The sequence below is a fragment of the Gavia stellata genome, chromosome 7, assembly GCF_030936135.1.
Source record: "Gavia stellata isolate bGavSte3 chromosome 7, bGavSte3.hap2, whole genome shotgun sequence".
In the NCBI taxonomy this organism is placed as follows: Eukaryota; Metazoa; Chordata; class Aves; order Gaviiformes; family Gaviidae; genus Gavia; species Gavia stellata.
The window spans coordinates 43357801-43377800 of record NC_082600.1 but is presented as its reverse complement, the minus strand read 5'-3'; the positions used below and the strand labels follow the sequence as shown (position 1 = coordinate 43377800).

Sequence of the window (20000 nt, the reverse complement as noted above, 5' to 3'; positions counted from 1 at the left end):
CCCGGCACCGGCCACCGCCAACCAGCTTGACACGGCCCGCGGCCCCCCGCGGCCCCCGCTCCCGCCCTGCCTGCCCGCAAGCCCCCCAGTCTCCCCCTCGCCCCCGTTTTTGGGGGGGCCGGGGCAGCAGCAGGACAGCCGGGCTCCTGCCCGCCAGCCTCGGCCACCTGGCTTCAGCGCTCCTTCGCCACCCATTTCGGAAGGGCGACGGAGCCCCGCCGTGCCCGTCTCCCTGCCGCCACCCGCCCCGCTCGCCCCCTTCCCGTTAGCGGGGGGTCAGGAACGGCGCCGGGGGGGGCGGCAGCCGGTGCGCCGGGCCCCGAGCGAGCTGCGGCGGGGCCGTCCCGGGGTGCCGGCCTGCCGGGCAAGCACCGTTTTACTTTTACTTTCCACCCGGGGCCAGCCCTCGCCAGGCAGGGCAGCTCCCGGCCGCGGGGCGCAGCCCCGTCCCGCCGCCCCGGGAGGCGGCCGGGGCGAGGGCGGGCGGGGGGTTATGCACCCGTAGCCATGGGGGGGGGGGGGGAGAAACAAACAAACAAACAGACAAACAAGCGTGTGTTTTAAACATTTCATCCGCTATTGTTCGGGCGCTGGGGAGAGCCGCGCTGCGGAGGGGCGTCTGATTTTCGAGGGAAGTCTCGCAGGGCGAGCGCCGTAAATATCTCAACAGATGCTTGGCTCGGCGGTAATCAGCTCGGCTCCTCGGCGGTCAGCGCGGCAGCGGCGGCAGCAGGGTATTAATGCTGGGTGCGAGGGCTCTCCGCAACATTTGGCTCTTTTTTTTTTTTTTTTTTTTTTTTCCAGAAAGGAAAGATGGAAAAGGGGAGGGATCGGCCGTGAGTCTGACTGACGGTTTACATAATGAGCTTGTGAGGATGCGAGGCAACTATATAAACAGCTCGAAGGGAAGCAAGTTTTCCGTTCAGTGAGCGCTGTGAGCACCGGTGAAAGGAGGAGCGGTTCCACACTAAGCACTCCCCTCCGCCACTCTCACCAAACCCACCCGGCTTTGGAGTTTATAAAGGCGACGACAGCGACCGGAGGTCGGCGGTTGGCTGCAGGATTAATTCCCAGAAGGGGACGGATCGACACCTGGATTTTACCTTCCGATTTCTGCTGGTGCTCGGGGAATATTTGGAAGAGCAGGTTGCTGCAGGAGAATCGCCGTGACGCCTCTCTTTTCCCCCTCGGCCGAGAAGCGCTTGCTTGGACCGTTTGAGGAATACAGGAGGAAAACTAAACCCACTAAGAACTGGAAGCTTGAGTAACACAAGGATGACAGCCTTGCGCATCTTTGGCTTGACGTTTCTGTTAATGATTTTGCAGCAGGTAATGGCACATCGCAAAAAAAAAAAAAAAAAAAGGGTTTGCGAAATGTAAAGTGGGTGATGGAAGCAAGTTTGCATGGCAAAGCCGGGGTAAGGTCTGATTTGGCTATTTTGTGTGTCTCCTCTTTGTGCAGAGGGTGTCCGGCTCTGGCGTCTTCCAGCTGGAGCTGCACGAATTCGTGAACAGCCGCGGGTCCCTGGCCAGCGGGGAGCCCTGCTCCCCCCACTGCAGGACCTTCTTTCGCGTGTGTCTGAAGCATTTTCAGGCAGTGGTCTCCCCGGGCTCCTGCACTTTCGGCAGCGTCATCACCCCCGTTCTGGGAATAAACTCCTTCAGCATCAAGGATACAGAGAGATTTGACAGCCCCATTAAGTTGCCCTTTAACTTCACGTGGCCGGTGAGATTCCGCTCTAAGCCCGATGGCGATGGTGGGGCAGGAGGGCGGCGAGGGAAGGCTGATGGCAGCGCGCTGCTCCTCCGTAGTGTAAACAAACTGCTTTCGCCTTTGCACTTTTTTCCAGAACTTCCTTTAAAGAAAGACAGAAAAAAAAAAAAAAAAAGCGAAAAAGCAAAAAAAAAAAAAAAAAGGCGATGAAAAAGCGCATCCAGCCCAGAAGCACCATAATAAATGTTATTAAGAGAAATAAAAGCAAGGGGCGGGGGGGGGGAGGGTCCGCGGTCCGCAGGAGGGAGCGGGGCAGGCGCGTAGCCGCGGGCAGAGTGCCGCTGCGGGGCCCGGCGGGCCGGGGCGGGTACCGGGGGGCTCGGGAGGGGCTCGGGAGGGGCGCGGAGGGGCGCCGGTCTGACGCTGGTTTCTCCCCCTCCGCAGGGCACCTTCTCGCTGATCATCCAGGCCTGGCACGCGCCCGCCAACTACCTGCCGGAAGGTGACTACGGCCGCGCGCCGCCGGCAGGGGGCGCCCGCGCGGCGGGAGCGCCCCTCGCGCCCTCGCGCCCCCCCCGTCCCCGTCCCCGTCCCCGTCCCCGTCCCCGTCCCCGTCCCCGTCCCGCAAACGGTTAACGGCCGCCCCCGGCTCAGCTGTTTATACTATAACTCCAGGGCCGGCTTTATCCCACCGTCGGGAGCCGGTCCCCCAACGATATCCATCAGGGGCCGCTTTGATTCTGCCCCGGCCTAATCTCCAACACAATTGCGTTTCCTCCGGTTTATTTTTGGCGTGGGAAAGCGAGGCGGGCTGCGGTGAGAAAGCCGGGAGGCTGCCAGCGAGCCCCGGCCGCCTTTTCCTGTATTTTACACCTTGCTCGAATTCCGCCCTTTGGAAAGGAATAATGGCTTGGGGATGTTTTTTTTCTGAGCGGAGAGGAAAAGGATATTTCGCGGCAGCCCCCGCTTTCAAAGGCCCCTCCGCTGAGCCCCCCTCGGCCGGGGCTGGGGCTCCCGCTCTGCACGCCCCACTCGCCACCTTCGTACGCGGGGCATGCCCTCACATACATATATATACACACACAGACGTACGTGTACCTATACACAAGTGGGGGGACCCCGCTCCACTCCTCTCCAGCGGGGCGGGTGGTTTTCGCGGCGGGGGGGACGTCGCGGGTGGTGTCCACCGGTTGCTGACACGGGCCCCGCTCTCCCGCAGGCTCCCGGCCGCCCTCGGAGGACTGGCTCATCAGCCAGATGTCGATCCAGCGGTCGCTGTCGGTGGGCGAGGACTGGTCGCAGGACGTGCAGAGCGGCCCGCTGACCCAGCTGCGCTACTCCTACCGGGTGGTCTGCAGCGAGAACTACTACGGCGAGAGCTGCTCCCGCCTCTGCAAGCGCCGCGACGACCGCTTCGGACACTACGTCTGCGAGGCGGACGGCAGCCTGGCCTGCCTGCCCGGCTGGACCGGCGAGTACTGCACCGAGCGTAAGTGCCCCGCGCCCCTGTGCCGCCCTCGTCGCCCCGGGGCAGAACCGGGACCTTCGTGGGCATCAGGTGGGCCTGTAACGCTCACAGATGCCTCAGCGCATTAAGACACATCACCCGCTAGGCTCTCGTCTGCGCTAACGGGGCGTTAGTGCAGGTTAAGGGATGACGCTCAAGAGGCCTTCCAGGAAACGCAACCCATGGCATCAGGGGGCTTATTTGACAAAGGGACCCGGGACCCAAAAGCACATCCCCTTGTCCAGTTCCGCCAGCTGGCCTGACCCTGGTTGTAGCTGTCTTTGCGGTCAGTCCTTAATATAGGGTGGCTGCCACAACGCTGTTACAAAGCATTGCGCAGGGTTACCCGGTAGGCGCCTCGGGCTGTGTTTTCATGCTGACCTTTCCACTCCCTGCCTGGAGAGAGAAAGCTCCACGCTGAGGACTTTGGCCCCTTTGGCTGCAACTACCAATGCTGTGCCTCACCACTGCGAGCGTTAGCAGTGAAGAAAGAGCTAGCAGAGAAGGGATCTTGGCTGGTATCCCTGAATCAGCGATATCTATTCCAAATTAAAATGCTAGCAGCTTGCCCACACAAATGCTTCCACCGCTCCTGCTGCCAGGGGAGATGAGACAGGTGTTGCGGTGTAGTAGTGGGAATCTTTGCTGTGGGCTCGGGGTCCCGTTGGGTTTTTTCAGTCTTTTGTTAGCACGAGCCAAAGGTGCCTCCTCGTGCTCCTTTTCTAGTAAGAGTTGCAAGAGTTCATGTTTGTTGTATAAACAGAAAAAACTAAAGGACAACTTGTCAAATGTTGGCTCTCCTTGTTCTCTTCCTCCTGCTCCAGAACTCCCCGTACCAAGAATTTTTAAAACAAAGCTTTGAAGGTGCAAAACTGTTTTTCAAAGTATTTTTTTAAAAGCTGGCATTTGCCCTTTTAAAAGTGTATTCTGTAATGCCATGTGTATTTACCTAAACATTTCTGCTTTTTTATGTTCTCTTTACAGCCATCTGTCTGTCGGGATGCACTGAACAGAACGGATATTGCAACAAGCCTGGAGAGTGCATGTGAGTAGATGGCAGTTGCAATCTGAACTTCAGTTAATATGTCACCTTGTAATAGAAACTTCAACTCTTTTCCATGTCATTAATGTTTTAATTTGACTTTTCTTTTAGCTGTCGCCCCGGTTGGCAAGGCCGCTACTGCGATGAATGCATTCCCCATATAGGCTGCCGCCACGGGACTTGTAAAACACAATGGCAGTGCATATGCGATGAAGGATGGGGTGGCCTCTTCTGTGACCAAGGTTAGTTCTGAAGCTCGCGCTTATGGCTCTAGATTGGGTACTGCTTAGTACTGGACTAAGGAATCTGACCCGTTGGATCTAGAATCAAATTTCCGCAAGGTACATGTTCACAGGCATCAGTTCGTACCACCGCTGTCTCAGATACCAATTCTTGTATTTGTAGTAATTTTGTTTGAAAACCAGTGAACCTTTTTGGTAGCTGCAGTTTTTCTCTTGCAAAAAAAGTTTTTCTCTTGGAAAAAAACCCCCAACAACCTGGATGAGTGTTGAACATGCAAGTTTTCTACCTGCTCAAGCTAAGTTGAACTTATTCCCTGTACAACCTTAACAATTTACTAAACAGTTTCCAGCGGCGGTAAACACCATCATTTGGGCCTTCCTTATTTTGCATACAAGGAAGTTAACTCATGTGATAAGTCTGGAGCATGAGAGAAAAATCATGTAAGCAAGAATGAAAAGTACAGGTTCCATTTTAAGGTACACCAGACCACTTCCACCTATTCAACCCATTGAATCACTGAACCGTAGCCAGCTGCGCAGTCATGTCCTCAAGGCCATATATGCACTGCTGGCACTGAGATCATTAAGAGCTCAAAGCAAGCGAAGGGTTTTCAAGACAGTTTTAGGATTAAGATGTTGAAGTCTGAATTTAAGCAGGAAAAGTAAAGTTGCAGATTTTTTTCTGCTTGTAGTTATCTATTAACCAGTTGTATTCAAATTACTCTGTGGTATTTATAGAGATAATAAAGATCTTCTACTTACGTCCTATGAACCCGTGTGCTTAACCTCTGTCTCAAATTTAAAGGGAAAAAAAAAAGGACCGTCAAGCTTGGGGGAGCATTTAGACAGTTTAAACTACTAACATTCATAACAAAAGAGCACAGTAAATAAACAACAAAAGATTTCCACTGTTTGTTTAAATCTCCAAGCCAAAACATCGTTATTTCCTTCCTGCCTCCCCAGAATGTGCCTCAGAGCACACCTTTTAAAGACGGGGCTCACTGTTTTGGTATGTGACATGTTGTGCACCGAGTGTCTACAGTGCGGTGGCGTGTCTTTCCAAGAACACACACTTACGAAGTACATTTTCCAACTTGGCATCTAATTCCCATTGCAGCTAACAGGTTTATGCACGCAAAAAAGGGAGAGTATACGGAAGCACTAAGAAAGTTAAATTTTAGCCAGGTCTCTCAGAATTCAGACCTCACCTATTACAGTGATGGACGTAGAGAAATATCTAAAATCGATGATAATCTGTAACATGTGGTTATTACTGATAATAACCCGGATAATCATCTCCAGTATTCCTATTGATAGCAAAATGAAACACTTCATTGAAAATTCTGCCTTTTTTGTTGACTAAAGCGTTTTTTTATGAGTGTCTTTTCCCAGCTGTCAAAGGTGCATTCTCTAACTCCCGGTATCTTTGCAGATCTGAACTACTGCACTCACCACAGACCATGCAAAAACGGAGCAACGTGCATGAACACCGGCCAGGGCAGCTATACGTGTGCATGCAAACCCGGCTTTACCGGTGTTGACTGCGAACATGAGATCAGCGAGTGTGACAGCAATCCCTGTAGGAATGGTGGTAGTTGCACGGTAAGGGCTTTTTAAATGTAAAGTCTTTGGGTGAAGCAAGCCCCGGTGTACCTTTTCAGAAATGGTTCTGTAACAGCATAATGGGAATTCGATAGTACACAGGTTCATTACTGACGCTCACAACTACCATACTGAGCCCTTCCCGAGAGGTGTCGGGGGAGGAAGTCTGTTACAGGAGGAGATGTATCATCTAGATTAGAACTAGTCAACTGATCCTTAGGTTTCTGTGGCAGCCATTACGAGAGCTTGGCAAGATGCAAGGTTGGTGGGGGAGCAGATCTGTAAAAAAAATAAGCTTCTCAAACCAAGGTTCACACAGAAATGTGCTAAGTCTGTATTTTAATAGCAAATGAAAGAAAACTTCTGCTTCCTGCTACAGGAGTGTGGTGTCAGACAATATGAGGGCAATCAGCGCAAGCACTTTCTGTGAAACAGGGTTCTGCATTTTCAGTTTCCTGCAGTTTAGTGTTTCAGTGTGTTTGCAGACCCAGCCAATGATTGATTCTACCTGTTGATAAAGACTGATCGATTATAGATATCAAATGTAATCTGATGCACGTTTAGATTAAAGCTAATGGCGCAAGACCCTAGCTCCCTTCTCCCGAGGCCTTGGACATACAGTACTTGGAAAGAAGAAACAGTTTTGTTGTGATCTAGGTGGTGGGACTTATCCACGGCAAAGCAACATAAGCCCTTGTAAAGACAAAAAGGGCTCTCATGCCGAGGATAAACGGCCTGATCACAGGCGTGTGGGTCGACACACGACATTCTGCTCTGGGAGGACCTCAGGGATCCCATTAGACAGTAGTGGTGTTAGTAATGTTTTTGTCTAGCTGCCTGTCTGCTCGCGTAGCTGCGTGATTACTCTTACACGCTGAGTACAGCCGATTCACAGCTCTATCCCTCACAGTCCAGCCTGCAGTTACTTACTCTCCAAATGTCGTTTTTGCCGCATCAGAGTGTGGATAAGAAGGGACTGAACAGCGCTCACAGCCGACCAAAAATAAGCAAGCAAGCAGCTATCATTTGGTGCCATCAAATAACAGTGGCCTAATGTTGTGTTTTGCAGGATATGGAGAACGGTTATCACTGCCTGTGCCCCCCTGGCTACTATGGCACTCACTGTGAGCACAGCGCTTTGACGTGTATAGATTCTCCGTGCTTTAACGGCGGCACGTGCTTGGAAAAAGAACAAGGGGCCAGCTACACTTGCGTTTGCCCTTTCGGCTTCACAGGCTCAAACTGTGAAAAAAAAGTAGACAGGTGCACAAGCAACCCGTGCGCAAACGGTGAGTCTTTTTATCAAACACTCTCGTGTCTCTGCCTTGTTTGTGCTTTTCAGTGCAGAAGTGATAGAAATCCAATCTGACCTCTACTCTTCCTCTAATACATTAGTCCCTCTCCCCCGCTGCATTCCACATCTACCCTAATTTTAGCCTCTTGCTTGGGGGCGGGGGGGCTTTCACTGGCATTTTCTATGCAACAAAACAATGCACAAGGTTTACCAAGTGATGGGGAAGATGACAGAACTAAGTAAATTCAGGTAACTTTATTACATATTTAGAAGGGGCCCTATTTTTAAGGCATGGTGATACAAATTAGGTAAACTAGACGGAACTTTCGGATGCGCGGTTGTTTTCTAAAATAACCTCCCTGTTCTTGAGATAGTATAAAACGCTAACTGGGGAGAGGTTTAGGTTTCCGAGTGAAGTGCATTGCAGACTAATTTTTTATTTATTTTACTTTTTTTTCCTCAGACGGTAATTGCTTTTACCTTGGTCAGATTCGCGTGTGTCGTTGTCGGGCTGGTTTCTCTGGTCAGAAATGTGAGATAAACATCAATGATTGTGCCAGAAACCCATGTTCCAATGGGGGAACTTGTCAGGACCTGATCAACGATTACACCTGCACGTGCTTGCCAGGCTACAGTGGCAGGAACTGTGACATCAAAACCAGAGATGAATGCGCTTCTGGGCCGTGTGAGAATGGGGGCACATGCTACAGCGGACTTTATAGTGCCAACTTTGTCTGCTACTGTCCTTCTGGCTTCATGGGCAACCGTTGCGAATTGCCAGTTTATCCAGTGCCCGTTACGCTTCCTCCTAAACCAGTCCCCTGGATTGCCATATCCATGGGGGTGGGGCTGGTGGCGTTGCTCATACTGTTCTGCATGATAGCAATGGTCATCAGGCAGATGAGGATGCACCCAGAGCAGGACTTGGAGACAATGAACAACCTGTCTGACTTCCAGAAGGACAATCTCATTCCAGCTTCCCAGCTCAAAAACACCAATAAAAATAAAGACCTTGAAGTGGACTGTGGGCTGGAGAAATCAAACTACAAACCCAAGAATCATAAACTGGACTACAATCTGGTAAAAGACCTGACAAGTAGAGGGACACAGGAAGATAAATATTACAAAAGTGAAAAGTGTTTAGGAGAAAAGTCTCCCCTCCGACTACACAGGTAAGAACGTAGTCTTCCTTCTAGTCTTTCTTAAGGCCCCTCATCTTCATACTGGTCTAGAAGCAGATGAGAAAATACAGGGAAAAGAGAAACCTCAAGCAGATAATATACAAAACAAACCAGAGCAAAGCCAGGAATCTTCATACTGGAGTATGTGTGTCACGCCCAAGTGGTATCCTTAGCTAAGTCAACTAAATTGAGTGTTTGTGCAGGGTGCTGCTGGTATGGGTACTGGTCAGTCGTAAAAGAAAGAAGTGTCTTTCCTTCTTCAATAGATCTTGGAGGAACAACAGTTAAGGCATGTAGTGATTAAAAATAAGTATTTCGCTTATTGAGAAGACAAAATCATCTGCTTACTGAGAAGAATGATAGAGTAAAAATAACTACTCTTTTTCAAAAGAAGAAAAGGGCAGGTGTTCACTGTCTTATCAGTCTTCTGATACATGTACTGAAAGTCTTGTCTGGGATCTGATTGTGGCTGTTACACTGAGGGATCTGAGGAGCGTGCTATCAGGTTGGAAATGGCAGAAGTGTAGGAAGACAGGAGCTAGTCCTTACTTCCATTTTTCTAGTATAATGCCCTGCCATCATATAGAACATGTGAAACTTCATCCTCTGCACTTCCCTCCCACACCTTCACGGCTATCTCATTCCAACCCTCCATATTCATGGTAGATTTTGAGAGTCAGGCTTGTTAGTAGTCAACTAACGTTCTTTTCTCTCTGCCCTGCCTTAGTGAAAAGCCGGAATGTAGGATATCAGCGATATGCTCTCCGAGGGATTCAATGTACCAGTCCGTCTTTGTGATAACAGAAGAAAGGAATGAGTGCATCATAGCTACAGAGGTAAGTAAGTACACGGGTGGACAGGCATAAATGCACAAAGTAAAAGGGTAAATTATCCTTTAGACTAGCATCTGAGAAGGTTACTCTATTTCCAGGGATCCCAATGCTTCCCAGCATTCACCTCTCCTCTTCTGTGGCCCACGTAGAACATACAGTGGGGAAAATAAAGAAATAAGCAGCTCTGATTTTATTAAACCAGAGATTTTGAGCTTAGATAAGTCAGCGGGAGATGAAAGCACAGAACATCAGCCCATAAAAATTCAGCACATTGTAGGATTATTTCCTCTTAAATAGGTAGTCAGCAAAAATGGAAATAACGATCGTTCATAGGCCTATTGATGTAAAGCCACGTATTTTCCCATGACTACAATGGATAATCTGTGTTCTGTGGAAACAGGCAAAGCTATAGATTTCCAGCAGGAGATGGAGGTAGCTGATTGTGTTAGTGGATAGGCATAACAGCCATTTAGGAAGTCTGTAATAAGGTAATTTCAACCTCTTGGCATTTAAGCTCCAGCTGTATATTCTCTACAGAAGTCAATGCTGTTATTGATAAACATATCTAGATTTTGATGTTATATGGAAAAGTCAGAGGACAGATACATAAAAAAAGAAGAGTCTAGCATTGAACCTGAAGGACTTTAAAAAGCAGCTATTGAGGAACCAACTAGTTCCTGAAGAATTACTGACCCTTTGGAAAAAGGCTCAATGGAAGTTAAAGGCACTTTGACATTAACCAATACCTGCCTTCTTCAGCGTGGCCATCTTTAGGACTAGTTTCAGACTCCAGGAAAGAGAAGCTTGCTGTGCCATATAGCTGTGATCTGTGAAGTCAGATCTGCAGGATTCTGTCTCGCTTGCCAGGGTGGATATTAGATTTCCTCTTGAAGGCAAGCTGGAACACAAGTCAACCAACAATATTTGAAGTTTAAACTAAGTGAAAGGATTTTCAAAGATACAAATGACAGCTAGACGCTTCATTCCCATTAACTGACCTAAATACCATATCTTCCTTTGAAGGTCTTGCTGACCAAAGCTAGACTCCCAGATTTACATCAGGCATCTCCAGGAGTGTTTTTATTTTCAGAATGACAGCCCCTGAAACCTCTCTCCACATCATTCAGGCTTAATGCTTCTGAACACAAACTATTTAACTATACCATATGCTTTTTACAGAAAGCCAGTGTTAAGCACCCAGATATGTAAGCATTCTTCCCCTCAGTCCAGGTAGAGAGGCTATTCATCATACAGATGATTTTTTTTGCTGGTGATTCTTTGTCTCTGGACCCAGCCAAAAACATTGAACGCTGAGAGTTAAACCGCAGTAATGTCTGGCTTAAATTGCTTTGGTTTGACATATATGAATTACAATTTTTTATTTCTGCAGTACTCTGTATGCTGTGCTTCTTTCTCACTCCTGGTATTATTTTCTATCCCGACAGGTATAAGACTGAAGATCAGCCCATTTGCACCTCAGATTTGGTAATGCCAGTAGATGGACGTTCCTGCTGCATTGTTTACAATTCAGAACTGGATTGGACTGTTTTTAATTACATGCAACTTGCTGCTCTCAGGCGGAGGATGGAACTGGGTGAACTGGACAGACTGTGAATTTACTGAAAGATGCAATACACCTTTTTGTTCTTACTGCCCTTGTTTGAAGTTTGATACCAGAAATCTCATTGGCTATAGAAGAGGGGAGGCAGAGGGAAGAGAGAGGGGTTAAAAATGTTGTTGTTTTAATTTGTTTTTAAAAGACACTGAGGCCAGTTCCTCATGGACAGACCCCTGGCTTTCCAGAACTCTGGTTATGGGAGGTGCCGGTAGATGAGGAGGCACTTAACTACACAGATGTTGCCATGGAAGGTGTGGAGAAAGACGCATTGCTATGCAGATAATGGATACAGTAGAAACGAGGTCTCCTTTTTTTTCTGGGTTTAAAAGTGCCTAAAATGTGTCAAGAGGATCTAACAAGCCCAAACAGAGACTTGACTGCTCTTTTTGCAGTTACCTGAACAGTATGGGGCAGGGGTGGTTGATACCTCCTGCTACACACCTATTTGCATCTCCTTTCTCCTGCTGCATGTACTTGAGACAGTGTAAGGGGCGAGAGGAAGAAGGAAAGAGGAATACCGAATTTACGTGTCATCTTGTTTGGTGATGCTTTGGAGAACTGATTGACCCAAGCCACAATATGGGACAGGATTTTTGTGGATTTAAACATTTGAGAAAGAAAAGTTGTGATAAGGAATGTGTACTGCCTCTTCCCCATCGATGAGGAGGAGGCGTGATCCCAGCTCTATTTAAAGCCTTACAAATGCGTTTAAAATCAATCAGCTCCTAGAACCTTTATGCGCTGAGCTGTCGTCTCAGCTGTTTTCATGCCCTTTGCACTACCAGTGATTGTGAATAGACATTACTTTTTTCTTCTCCTTCTTCATTCTCTCCCCCCTGCCTTACTTTGACGCAAATTTGGGGGTTTATGTCGTGTTTCTGAATTAGGTGCCACCTTCTACTGCAAATAGTCTCAAAATTGCAGCTGTTACTTTCTGAAGGAGAAGAAGCCGTGTGACCCCCCCTATTTCTCCATCTGGTTGCAAAACTCCAACTCCTGTCCTTCATCCTGGTTCCAAATGCCCAATAGCGAAGCACCCACTGAGACGCCCTCTGCCAAGACAGGTGGAGGAGATTAGCGGTAGAAGGTTCTAGGCTCGTCCTGTTGCTTTCATAACCACCCACTCCTACACGGAAAAGGGGAAGCCTGCCCCTGGAAACCAGAGGCGTGCAGAAGCTCTTTTCTTATAAACATACTTACAGCAATAATACTGGACATCCCAGTAGAAAGTGCTGTGACACTGACGAGATGAGACCGCGGGATGGGGCAGAATGAGGAGGGAGGAAACAAGACCTCTTCGAAGAAACCTGGACCTTGCTATCTCTCGGACAGCGATATTCTTGCCCTTGTAAATCCTGTTGTTGGACTAGCCCATCTACTGCCTTGAACTGTGCAGACAAGACCCCTTCATAATGTCCACTACTGACCTTCTGCTCTGACCACGTAGGACCATTTTGAAGATGACCTTCAGAAATCAATAATATGGGTTTTAGTTTGTCTGTTTGTAGTTTATTTTGAAGACTAGTATTTCAGTAATTTAAAAAAATCAGAAGCACTGAACTTTCTACGTTTTATAACATTATTTTGTATATAATGTATATTTATAATCAAAACAGAAGTGTAAATATGTTTATTACTTCTCATGTAATGTTTTTAATGTGATGACAAAGTTTGAATTTTATTTTTTTTTTTTCAAGCAATGAAAATACTTTCCTGCTACTACGAAGCTTACTGTGGTTTGTCCTTTTACACTTCAGAGTCCATGATTCTGTGACAGCCAAGGTTACTTGAAGCCGCAGAAGTAAGCTTGTCTGCCTGCTCCCTGCAGTCAGCCCTACATTTACGTTTTGCACACCAACTGCTGTCAGCTGCTTTTATAACCGTTAACTGATGTCAACAAAGTTGTTCAGCTGAGCGGCATTCATCTGACAGAAAAGTTACACATACTTATATTGTGATATATTATGTAATATTTAAATTACATATATACATATATATATTCTCTTGCTATGGAGTGGGACTGAACTACCAGGAAAGTTATTTTTACTAACGCTTCACTCTTCCTCTTCCATGACAACTTGTGGCATGGAAGATACAGATTTAATACCATTTCAGAGTGGCCTGTGGCTTAATAAACGTGCTGGCTTGGGGTTCATTTACAGAAGAAGATATGATTACTACTTTTTTAAATCCCATTTCTTTAAATACTTTCAGTAAGACCCATATCTTGCCCTACTCAGGTTACCTTTGCACAGCATCTACAGCTACACCTGCAAGATTGTATCCCCGTTTGTTTGATTGCAGTGGGTAAGATTTGTCTTTCACTTGTGGGATTAGGGGGAGTTTCAGGCTTTCTCTTCCTGAGTTCCCTACGCTACAGCAGCAGCCGTGTCCTCCCAGGGCATCACCAAGTCATTATCCTCCACAGCCCTTTCGGAGGATATTTCCACAAAAAAATGTGTAAAAAGCACACTTGTATAAAACACTCCCAGCAGGTTCAGTAGCCTTTCAAGCACATAAATTTACAGAACATTAAATCTCTCACTAGATCAGCTAAGTGCAACACAGCCAACATCTGAATGCACAAAAGCAAAAACTATAAGAACAGGAAACCACTGCGGCTCTATTTTAAAAACAGACTTTTTTTGTTGTTGTTGTTGACAAAATGCCAAAAAAGCATCTTAGTGTTGGATGCCTTTCCTATCTTTCCCCAAAATAAAATTAACCAAAATTTGCTAGTTTTTTAAAAAATACAAAACAAAAAACCCCACTGGCGTTAAAAAAGCACTGCAACAAATTATTTTTACTTTGTCATTAAAATCCTGCAAATAATGGTTCATAAGGGTCCTTCCGAGTGTATTATTAAGGTTACATAAATACTATTTACTTTGGATGGTTTGTTTCTCCCTCTTCAGTTCTTTTCTTAGCGAAATTAACTTTCAAATCCCAGCCAATTTCCCTGGCTACCATAAAAATAAATTTAAGATGAAACTCAGAAATAAAAAGCCACCTCCCCCTCCCCAAACATTCACCCTGTAGAGCAAATTATGAAAAACAAGCCATTGACAAAAAGCCGAGCAGATGCTCCCTGCTTGCAGTCCTTCCTCGGCAATGTGAAATAAACCCAACAGATGCCTCTCTTAATTGAGCACATGGATTACATACACACATGCACTCTGTCCTGCTTAAAACAAAACACACACAAAAATCAAACAGGAAAATAGCCAGAGAACTCTTCCCAAAGCCTAGGCAAGCAGGAATGCTAAGACCAAAAAAGACTCAGCTCTTCCTGCTCAAAACGAGACAGGAAACTGTATCTGTAGACAGAAGGGAGTTGAAATCCATTAAAACCTGTGGACCTGATTATGTAGATCCCACAGGGTAAAGCAGGTACAACACGTGCCTTTGTGTATCCACACAGGAGGGAGGAAAGAAAAAAAAGCATCAGCTTACAAGGAAATCTGTGAATATTTACTGGAGGCAGTACTGCACTATGCAGCTACCAGAATAGATCACAGATCCTACACAGGAAAAACAGGAGCGGTGCCTGCTTCCACACAGGAGGAGATGGAAAGCATATGTGAATCTATGCACGTGTGCACATCCCCAAGTCCTGGCCAAAGAAACTACAAGCAAATTAGCTGAACACATAATATGACCTGGATTTAACCCACATCTTTGGCCAAAAACTTCCCTACCAAGGGCTGCTGTGCTCTGACTGCTCACCAGCCCGCCCCCCCCCCAGGCGAGTGCATCTCAGAGCCACAGTGTATGAACTCACTGGGAGAAGCTCCGAGATCCTTCTGGGCTGTAAAGACTCAACCTGAATTTCAAAGATTCCTCTTGAGGACCACAGATGATGCCAGGACCATAAATGTACTAACAAATAATCCCTTTCCTCTTAACAAGCTTCTAGCGTTCTCAGAACCAACTACACAACTAACTTCTCTCAGCACAATTTGCACCAGCTATGGCAAGATTACGGATTTGGCTGGAGGACTACACCTAAACTTGGCTTTCAGTTTTAAAAGACTGCACAAGCTCACTTAAAAGCTATGTGACAAAACAACAATTTTAAGAACAGACTCCTGACTCTGAGAAACTCTTTGGTGTTTCCTTGTACTAGCACCCGATAGAAACTATTTCACAACCACGCAGAGCCCTTCAGTCTAAACAATTTCAGAGCTGGATTGAATGAAAGGGGTGCTGCCCCGTGCAGCGCTTCGCTTGAGTTGTTACATGTTCGGCTCCAGCCCTTCATCATTTACCTCTTTAAACAGTCCGATGATTAGGGGAAACAGATGCCGGGATATACCCGTAACTATAGCACCCACTGGTGCTGAGACAACATGCAGCAGGACTGTGCTGATGCAAACAGCACAGGGTACGGAGGTCAGTTAGGTTAGTGCAGATGAGGGATGCTTGTAGAAATTAGGCTTGATACAGGACATGCCTAAAATGGGATAAAATGCAGAATGCATTTTATTATGCACAATACTTGTCCTGCAACAGCTCTCAGTCTTGAAAGAGCTGCTGAGAAAACCTAAATTAGTTATTGTACAATTGCAATCATCTAGTCCAACAGATGAAACCATCTCTGTAAAAACGCATTTTGAGTATTTTCATTGCTCCTCGGTCTTTTTTTATTAATTCATGCTAAAATGAGGAAGGCACAGCAGGTCAATAACAAACCTGTACTCTAGTGGCTTAAGCAACAGTTGTGTATCTATGTTTGCCTGTCGTTCCCTTATCTCACATACCTGATCCACAAATACATATTGATTTTATGCAGTAGATACGACACTCCCAGCACATTTCACTCACAACCTAAACTCCAGTTGTGGCGAATTGACATAACTCAGTGGCCCTCTGCCACGCTTCACTATTTTCATAACTTCAATTTTGCGGCCTCTCTGGAGAGTCAACATCAAGATTTCCCCCCCTCCACACTCTCTCTGTTTAAGGTTTGCCAGCTCAGCTTCCAGAGCTTGCAGGTAGTGACCTTCCTGGCTGTTGACGCCCAAAGCAGAGAGATTTCTCCTTGATCACTCTTGCCACCTCCTCTAACCCTGCCTACTCTGCTCTCAGACCTTGTCTAGGCAACAGCGTGACTCAGCACCGTAAAACTACCCTTTCTCTTTCTCCTCCCTCTGCTCCTCTTATCACCACCGCCGTCCTCGCTCCTTTCCCCCATGCAGCTTTGGGGGGTATTTCTGCAGCCCAGTGGTCTATCATGCTGCAGGGTTAGGATGGAACTCTCTGATTCACCAAGTAAATGATTGCGTACAGAGCAATAATTTCAGGTGCTAGAACAATTGTTCCATGCACAGCATTTGATTCTGGGGACCAGCACGTACCTTTGTCCCTTCCCTTTTAAATCTTGATGGCAGACCATCACCTTCCCAGAGGCTCTCCTTTCTCCACAGATAGGTCAGCCGTCCTCTGCAATGAGCTGTTCAGCCCTTGGGAGATGCAAGGGGGGAGAAACGCAACATCGATATGCTTACAAGGCTCACTGCCACCCAGAGGTCTTCACTGTCTTCCAGCACCCCGCCCCACATGTCCCTGAGGGACTCGGTGGTGACAGGCTCTGCGCAGCTCTCCATGCTGCAGGAGTGCACCCCTGGGCAGGAAGAAGAGCAGGTAAAGTTTAAAAGTGCAGGGCATGGAGTGGACTGGAAAATAACTCCTGCTCCCCAAGTCTCCATCTCACTGTCCTCCCCTCTGACTGGGTCACTCAGGGCTTCTGACTGACATGCCATGCGAGAGGGGAGACCTAAGGGCTAAAGCAGAGTGGTCCACATCTGGAGATAACATAACCCTGCATGTTATGTGACCTGCATAACACAGATGATCGCATGATTAATTTACCTCTTCCATATACTGTAGAATAGTGATGGACTTGCCTCTCACATAGGTAACAGTGTAGCACATAACTGCCATAGAAGGGCTTAATCCTTCTTCATTTCCTCTGCGAGCGTCATGTTTTCCCTCCTGCCAACGAAGACGGAGAGCGTGCTCAGACTCCATCTATCCCTGCAGCCAACCCACCCTGCAGGCTGCTCTGCGTGAAGATCAGGTCATTCCCAGGAGGAGTCCCAAGGTGCAAAACAGCACCTTGTTCATAGTCATGTTTTGCAAATACACAGATAAATGAGGGAAACATGCAGTTTGAGGAGAGGCTGTTTGGTGATGACATCTTTTATCTGTGCTTCATGACTTATTTGTTGAGTTGTCGCTGGCTTCACGGTGGTTTTGTTGATTATGTTTTTAACTAACTGCCTAGAAGGTCACAGAGGCACCATGTTTGTTTTTATAAATTAAATTAAACCAGCTCGTATTTAACATCCAAACAGATCTGCTAAGAGTTAGGTTTATAGCTGGAGAGGCCATCACCAGCCAGAACAGGATTCGACCATTCCTGGCACCATGCAAGAGCTCTGACGATCCCTGTACTCGGGCACATGGCTCCCACGGTGGTTTGTGAGCAGGGTCAAAATTCCTGGTGCAAATGTGCATCACTGTGCATTTGAAATTCCTTTTCTATTAACACTGTTTAATATTTGCCTTACATTTTCTGCTTTGGCAGAAAATGCCAAAGCATTGCCAAAGCATTTTTGTTCCTGCCCATAAACTCATTTGTTCTCTGGAAGATTGTCAGTAAAGAAACAGAAGACAATCTGAACAAATGTATTTGGGAGGGAAAAAACCCACACAGGATAAAAGTGTGATAATTACAAAAGAAATGGCCCGGCTCTAATCCCCTCTCTCAATTCAGCTCACCAGGTCCTGGCGTTAGCTTCTTCATCAATAGCTTCTCCTCCTCTCACATCTCCTTATAGCACAGAGGCTCTTTTCTTCCTCCAGACCCCCCTCCCTTCATGAAGATTACACTGATTTTCACTCTATTAAAGGTATTGACATTTGTCATAAGTTGCTTAGGAGGAGGTTTTTGAAGTTCTCCAAAACTCTAGATACAATTCACAATGCATGGCCAGGTTTCTGGAGACAGAGTTCAACTTACATCCTAGGAACAGGTAAAAATGTCCACATGCTTATAATTACAAAAAGCTCCTTTTTCATGGAGTCAGCACGGTTAAGAATCCCTTACATCAGACACACATTTTTCATACGTGGGGAAGAAGAATTTCCTCGCCGTTCTGGCAGTTGCTCCACAATCTGCTCTCAGTCATCCTCAACAGACACAGGTTTATCTCACCTCACCGCAGCTGTCCAAGCGTGAAGCGTCTAGTTTAAGCCAACCGTGCGGCTTATCTAGGGTTCATAGAGAAAGGTAGACCCTTCCAGCGTTTTCCCCTGGAGAGGCATCTGAAATAACTGGGAGCGAAGGGTGACTCTTGGAAGGGTCAACGCCATTAACTGAAACCTGACAACTACCTTTAAAACTGTTCGGGCTATGCAAGAGGCATCCTTAGGCGCGAATTTGAGGAGCAGGCAATGCTTCTCTGAAGGGAGCAGGGTGCGGACATTTAACCCCTACACAGCCTCCCTTTCGATGGCTGCCAGTTCCCCTCTCCTGAGATGCGAGACGGAGTTGTTAACGCTAATGGGACTCAGAAGGACGTTGTGAGGACTCATTCATATCCCTCAGACTCCTCGCGGCTGCGGAAGTGCAAATAAGCCTCTACCGGTCTCGTCTTATTGTTTAAATAGCCGCTCAGTGTAAACAGCATCTGGGCAAACCAAACAGTGGTGCGCGGGCGCGCAGAGGCAGTCGTTGCTCCCGCCGCCTCCCCTCGCAGCAGAGGAGCTTTTTCCTTGAGTTTGAGCCCAAACCGGCCGCGTTGTGCTGCCATCATCGCTTCCTGTTTATTACCTCACGACACTCTTTCCTGTTTCCTGCCTGATTACAACCGTGCCAACTGTTTTTCCCAAGCCTGAACCAGCTTCCCAGCACCCTCCTTTTCAGCTCATGCGAAAATACCACCATCAACACCGGCATGGCGGCGAGGGGTGCGGCTGGCTGCCGTGTGAAGCACAGCCCTCTCCGTCCACCAGCATCTTCCCTCTCCCTGCCTGCTTGGGCACACAGTCCCAGGCTAAAGAAGCAGGTCTCACACATCCCATAAAGTGGGAGAGAAAGAAACGAGGTGCTGGTAACTCCCAGGGTTTGATTTCGAGCAAGCGCAAGGCAGCAAGGTGCCCACAAGGCATTCAAGTGAGCTGGATGCAGAAGGTGGTGATCTGAGGGACTCACAGGGCTCACCTCTTCCAGCACCCCGTATGTCACAGGGCTTTCCGTTTACTCAGCAACGTGGCACTGAGCTGGATAAAGCAAACGCTGCGGGAAAGCACATTCAGGTGTCAAAGTACAGGGGATTAATGTGGTCCCCAGCAGCTAGTCTCAGTGGCTCATCACCCCCATGGTAGAAATGCTTCCACTTTCATAGCTGCATTTGCTTTCAGCATCCAGGCACTTCTGGTTATGTCTTTCTCCACTCTATTTAGGGCCTTTTAGCATGTAGTATTTCCTCTCTGTACCTGTAATCAAGTGATGTCCCCAGTCCTGTTTCGGTACCTGAGCCCTTTCAGTCTCTCCCTGAATGCCAGAGCCTCTAACACTGAGGTGAGCTCCCTGGCTCAGGTGGGAAGAACACCTTCCTCTTCCTACTCTCTACACCCTTGTTTAAGCACCCAAGGTCCACATGGACCCTAGAAGGGGTCCCTTTCCCAAACCCCTGGAGGACTGCTGTCTTCTCACCAATCGCCTGATGGTGTATCCCAAGTCCTACCAGGATCCTGGAGATCTCTCAGAGACAGGGAGCCGCAGAAAGCAAACACTCTGCAGTTCTGATTTTTAAGGGGCTGGGGGCAGGGACACACAGGGGAACAACCTGCGTTTAATAGCAGTTCACACTATAGCACAGAGGAGCCTGTTAGGAGCTGTTACATAGCTCTGGTCGGTGCCTTTACCCGCTCTCCTGCAGCCACAGCAGCAATGACCCA

General features: G+C 47.5%; 1 protein-coding gene across 2 annotated transcripts; it reads left to right on the top strand.

The window, feature by feature from the left end:
* The first annotated feature begins 968 nt into the window (after positions 1–968).
* Positions 969–12681, top strand: DLL4 (delta like canonical Notch ligand 4). 2 transcript variants are annotated; one of them, XM_059819292.1, is made up of 11 exons: positions 969–1329; positions 1463–1726; positions 2159–2216; positions 2934–3203; positions 4206–4266; positions 4375–4505; positions 5938–6107; positions 7177–7396; positions 7865–8573; positions 9310–9418; positions 10861–12681. In XM_059819292.1, exons 1-11 carry the CDS (start codon positions 1276–1278, stop codon positions 10864–10866), a joined length of 2052 nt encoding a protein of 683 aa, XP_059675275.1. In that variant the 5' UTR covers positions 969–1275; the 3' UTR covers positions 10867–12681. The 2 variants fall into 2 exon arrangements, with proteins under 2 accessions (XP_059675275.1, XP_059675274.1); XM_059819291.1 differs by lacking the exon at positions 10861–12681 and having other exon boundaries at positions 9310–9590.
* The last annotated feature ends 7319 nt before the right edge of the window (positions 12682–20000 follow it).

Bases quoted from the DNA above. Each gene is read 5' to 3' on its own strand.
- DLL4 (XM_059819291.1), top strand. From the start codon at position 1,276: ATGACAGCCTTGCGCATCTTTGGCTTGACGTTTCTGTTAATGATTTTG. The intron at 3,204-4,205 runs GTAAGTGCCCCG...TTCTCTTTACAG, and splicing joins CGGCGAGTACTGCACCGAGC to CCATCTGTCTGTCGGGATGC. The intron at 4,267-4,374 runs GTGAGTAGATGG...CTTTTCTTTTAG, and splicing joins AACAAGCCTGGAGAGTGCAT to CTGTCGCCCCGGTTGGCAAG.